The sequence below is a fragment of the Trypanosoma rangeli genome, assembly GCF_003719475.1.
Source record: "Trypanosoma rangeli strain AM80 chromosome Unknown Tra_15.4_contig_00709, whole genome shotgun sequence".
Classification (NCBI taxonomy): domain Eukaryota; phylum Euglenozoa; class Kinetoplastea; order Trypanosomatida; family Trypanosomatidae; genus Trypanosoma; species Trypanosoma rangeli.
Window position 1 is genome coordinate 1 of NW_021706459.1, and position 4,812 is coordinate 4,812.

Sequence of the window (4,812 nt, forward strand, 5' to 3'; positions counted from 1 at the left end):
TGGCCGAGGACCTCGCACAGAGGGAGGCTGAAAATGAGAAGCTGGCCGAGGACCTCGCAGAAGGAGGCTGAAAATGAGAAGCTGGCTGAGGACCTCGCGCAGAGAGGGAGGCTGAAAATGAGAAGCTGGCCGAGGACCTCGCGCAGAAGGCTACTGAAAATGAGAGCCTTGCTGCCGTTCCGGTTTTGGGTTGTAATTCGTTGGAGGATGGACTGCATAGTGTGGTTAGTGTTGAGGCAGACGAAGCAGAAATTAACTCTCTGCGGCTTAAGGTGAGCGAGTTGGAGGAAGTTGTTGATGCTAAGAACAGCCACTTGGAAGCTCTAAATGGGCGGCTTGAGTTGCTGATGACGGAGCTCAGCGAAAAGCGAGAGGAGCTGATTTGCGTGATCGGCGAGTTGGACGACTTTGTGACAAGGTTTGAGAAGGCGCGTGAGGGAGAGAAGGTGGCTGTTGAAAGGCTTGCCGAGAGGGATCAGGAGGTCTTTGAATTGGAGGGCATGCACAGTAAGCTTCAGGCGGACCATGAACATATTGTATTGGTGCTGCAGGAACAGGTGGAGCAGCTTCGTTTGCAGCGTGTCGAGGATGCTGCCTCGTGTGAGGCGTTGAAAGGCAACATTAACGCCCTACGTAAGGCGTTACAAGAGGCGCAGGCAAGTTTAGGGGAGAAAAACATTGAAATAGCTCGCTTGAGGGAGGAGCTACTTTCGCAGCAGGAGGAGGCGCAGGAGCTCATTGACAAGGTCGCGGACGAGCGAGATCAGAAGTCGGCAGAAGTGAGTGACTTGCTAAAGAAGCTCGAGGAGTTCGTTGAGCTTATGGAGGGGATTCGCAAGTCTGAGGAGGAGGCGCTTCAGCGGAGCGCTTCAGCGGAGCGGGCACTTGACGAGGCTCAGGACGAGTTGAAAAGGCTTCGCGCCCGGCAGGCCAAGCAGTGGGAGGCGTTCGGTGGCATGTCGGGGGCGAATGCACCTCGTGCTTCGCTTGATGAGGCGCGCAACCTGCAGGAACACGTGAAGAAGAACAAAAGTTTGCAGTTGTGCGTGAAGCTGCTGATGGATGCCCTGTTGAAGAATCAGGGCACCTTTGCTGCGGCGTCAGAAGAGTTAGAGGACGTCTGTGGCACCCTGTCGAGTTTGCAGGAGGAATGAGGGCGCCGCCACGGCATGAGAAGAGAGACGTAAAAGAAAAAAAACATTGGAGGGAACACGCTGCCCGTTTGGTTATATATATATATATGTATTGTTGTTGTTCAGTTATTTTTGTTCCTGTGGCTCTTTTCTTAGTGTGTAGGCGGTTGAGGAGGGGGAACAAAAACACGAACAAAAACTTTCTGACGATGGGCACATATTTGAGGATGATTGGGGAGTTCCTTTTTGTTGAAGTGGTGTGCGTGTGCGTAGAGGTGGGGGTGGGTGGCGTTCGCTTTTTCATATGTGTTATTTTCACTTGGTTATATTGTCCTCTCTCTCTCTCACACTGTGTATGTATGTGTGTTTGCGTTGCTTGGGGGTTCAGTGGTAATTTTTTGTTGAAAACGAAACAAACAAAAGGTACGCCGACGACGCACTGAGTGATGTCTCAAACCGGTGGTGGCGCTCCGCGGCACACGTATCTTCTCACGGTCACCCAGGGTGTTTTGTTTACTTTTTTTGTTTGGGTTGTTAAGGCACTCTGGCCGCGTTTCCAACTAAAGGCGACTGGGCGTGACATGTGTTCTTGCCTCTGCTTTGTTGTTGTTGTTTACCCCACCCCACCATGCCGCGCCGTAGCAAGGAAGGTTTCTCCTGAAAGCACCCCTCCCGCCCCGTCGAACGCCATGTCGTCCGGAACAATCACGCTGTTTCATGGAAAATTCAGGCTGGATCGCCTCCTGGGCAAAGGCGGGTTTGGGGAGGTGTATGCCGGGGTGCAGGTCTCCACCGGCGAGCCAGTCGCGGTGAAGCTTGAGCGGAACAGGGGCTGTTGCTTCCTGTTTCATGAGGCTCGCGTCATGCAAGACCTACAGAACTCCACGCCAAACCGCTCCATGCTTGGAACCCCGGAGCTCAAGTACTTTGGTCAGGAAGGGGACTTTAGGATCCTCATCATGTCACTGCTGGGGCCGTCGCTAGAGGACCTGCACGCCAAGCTTGGACGCTTCTCACTTAAAACGACCGTGATGCTCGCGGATGAGATGCTGTCGCGACTGGAGTTCATCCACTCCGTTGGGTACGTGCACCGAGACTTAAAGCCAGATAACTACCTCTTGGGCGTGGGTAGAAACGCGCGCCACCTCTATCTAATTGATCTGGGGCTCAGCGTTTGCTACCGCTCCTCCAACGGCAAGCATCGCGAGATGGCAACAGGGAAGGGTTTTGTTGGTACCTCACGCTATGCATCCTTGCGCACACACATGGGTTTCTCGCAGAGCCGCCGCGACGACATGGAACAGCTCTCGTATATACTTATTTACCTTTATCGTGGACAACTCCCGTGGTCGGGGCTTCGCATAAAAGATCGCGATGCGAGAGAGAAGGCTATTGGTGAGATCAAGCATAAACTGACGACCGCGCAAATCTGTTCCAGGTGCCCCGCACAGTTTGAGGGCCTGCTTGCCTACTCTCGCAAGCTGGAGTTTACGGAGAGTCCACAGTATGAGATGTGCCGCATTCTCATCAAGTCCGTCCTTGACACCATTGGACCGAATGTAAAGCACGATTTCGTGTACGACTGGGTGACTGCAAAGAGAGTGGATACCCTTTCTCCATCCATTCCGCATGAGCGAAAGGCGACTGATAACAAGATGAGTCTCAGGAAAGGGGACAAGCACAAGGAAAAGGATGCACCGACGACGGGCTCAAAATTATCTTGCTTATTCCCCAAACCCCCCCAAAGTGCGGAGCAGGATCTTGTCGTATTGAAGAAAAAATGACTTTTCTATGTTTTTTTTTCTTCACAAATGTACTGAGGGCCCAGAGACAACGCAATGAAAGATATATATATATATATATATATTGAACTGTTGTGCTTTCTATAATAAGGTCGATGCGTTCTTTTTGGGTTTTTTTTTTGGTTGTGTATTTGATTGATTGCTCTCATTGCGGCTTGCTTCCAGTACGAAAGCCCGAACCTGAGTCGCTGTGTTGCGTCACGGGTAATATTTTCCAGTGGTCGTGTCTGCGTGTGTGCGTGCGTCGCCTTCATGTTTTGTTTTGTTCTTGCGGCGTCCTTTCGAGTTCCGCTGCCCCCTCCTAAAAGTTATACCCAACACGCGTCGGAACGGCATGCGTACACGTATGCGAATCAGCACACGCACGTATGCTGTTTGCTCTGATGGAAATGCGACGCCGTATGTCTTCCTATTGTTTTTGAAGTTTGGATTTCGGCCTTGACAGGGCTTTTCTCCCGCGCTGTCTTTTTGTTTTGCTTGTTTGTTTTGTTTTGTTTTGTTTTGTTCGTTTGGCGTTTTGTAACCGCGACGCCGGCGAAGCCTGTGGGGGGCGCCAGCCCCGCGCCCACCCCACCCAAAAGCACACACCGCCCCCAATATCCTTCCTCCGCTTCTGCGGAGGTATAGCGGCGCGTGTATTTATACACACCGGCATGCGAACGTTATATGTCTTTCGGGCATTTGTTTTTTTCCGGTCACCCCTGCTTTGCTGCCAATTCTTTTTTTCAGGCGCGTGCCAAAGGTTTGGGTGGCGTGAACTCTTTTTTTCTTCTCAGTGTTTTCTTTCGCGGCGGTAAGTGTACCCAACCCCCCGCGCTTGCCGTGCATAGTCTGCGCCGAAGGGTGCGTGTGCGCGCGGCGGGGCAACAAGGGCTGGCGCGGGGCCTGTGCTGTTATGCTGCGTGCCCTCAGTCGCGCCCCCAGGCGCCGAGAACGGACACACGCCCACGCTTTTTCAGTCCGCTTGCGGTTTGGGCGCGGCATCTCGCTGAGATTCAGGGGCCGAGGCCGGCGTGAAGCAGGGAGAAAGGAAGGGCCGATGCGCGCGCCACCCCCGTGCTAAACCAACTTCGCCGACAGTTCTCCGGGCACGCCGGTGTGTGTTTTTCTTTCCGCCCGCGCAGCCACCGATTACCTCGCGCCCGCCACGCTTCTTTTCATGTTTTCGTTGCCCTCGCCCCAGCTCCGAAAGGAAGGATCGGCAGCGCAACTTAAGAAAACGCACCGCACCCTGCCGCAGAAGCCGCCACCACCCCGCAAGCATTTTGCGAGTGGGTCGCGCATCCGCCTTACGGCGCCCGCCCCCAAAAGAAAGAATGCAGATCCCCTTTGAACAGGGGCAGTGCGCGATAGGGATAGGGGGTTCTGGGGGGAAACCCTTCTCGGATGCCTGGGGGGGGCCGCTGCCCTCCAGAGGGAATTGCGTCGGCGCCATTTACGACTTTGTGCGAGAATTTAGACGTTGAATCCGAGCCCCCCTGCCGGAGTCGCCTCCCCTTAGAAAAGTGGGGAAGGCAGAGGAAGTGCAATTTGGGATTTGGGATTTTTGAGGCACGTTGTGCTAAAAACGATAAAACAAAAGAAGCCGACACAAAGCAAGACAAACTATTAAAGCAGCAAACTAAAAGGAGCTCTCTCCCCCAGCAGGCTGGCGCCGCCGTCCGCGTTGTTGCAGGCTGTGGGCAAACCAGGGTTTGGGCGACCGAGCACCCCGCAAAGGAACCGAGCCAGCAGCCAACCAAAGCAACGCCCGGGCACCCCCAATCTCTCCAAGCCTAATTTGCGCCGCCGGGACGCAAGACACGCACAGCAGAATAAAATGTGCCCCGGCGCCTCCTCACTCAGGCTGCTGCGAAACCACGGCATCTTTCTCCACC

General features: G+C 54.0%; 3 protein-coding genes across 3 annotated transcripts, besides 3 other annotated features; 2 read left to right on the top strand and 1 right to left on the bottom strand.

The window, feature by feature from the left end:
• Positions 1 to 347: 347 nt before the first annotated feature.
• TraAM80_09873 (putative myosin heavy chain) lies at positions 348 to 1,154 on the top strand (the record flags this gene model as incomplete). The annotated part of the gene is made up of 1 exon (XM_029386531.1): positions 348 to 1,154. The coding sequence occupies one exon, from the start codon at positions 348 to 350 to the stop codon at positions 1,152 to 1,154; it is 807 nt and encodes a 268-aa protein (XP_029233609.1).
• A 73-nt stretch (positions 1,155 to 1,227) lies between these two features.
• Positions 1,228 to 1,246: a microsatellite.
• A 576-nt stretch (positions 1,247 to 1,822) lies between these two features.
• Positions 1,823 to 2,917, top strand: TraAM80_09874 (protein kinase; the record flags this gene model as incomplete). The annotated part of the gene is made up of 1 exon (XM_029386532.1): positions 1,823 to 2,917. One exon carries the CDS (start codon positions 1,823 to 1,825, stop codon positions 2,915 to 2,917), a length of 1,095 nt encoding a protein of 364 aa, XP_029233610.1.
• A 61-nt stretch (positions 2,918 to 2,978) lies between these two features.
• Positions 2,979 to 3,000: a microsatellite.
• A 401-nt stretch (positions 3,001 to 3,401) lies between these two features.
• Positions 3,402 to 3,441: a microsatellite.
• A 449-nt stretch (positions 3,442 to 3,890) lies between these two features.
• TraAM80_09875 (uncharacterized protein) lies at positions 3,891 to 4,370 on the bottom strand (the record flags this gene model as incomplete). Its single annotated transcript, XM_029386533.1, has 1 exon — positions 3,891 to 4,370. The coding sequence occupies one exon, from the start codon at positions 4,368 to 4,370 to the stop codon at positions 3,891 to 3,893; it is 480 nt and encodes a 159-aa protein (XP_029233611.1).
• Between the last annotated feature and the right edge of the window lie 442 nt (positions 4,371 to 4,812).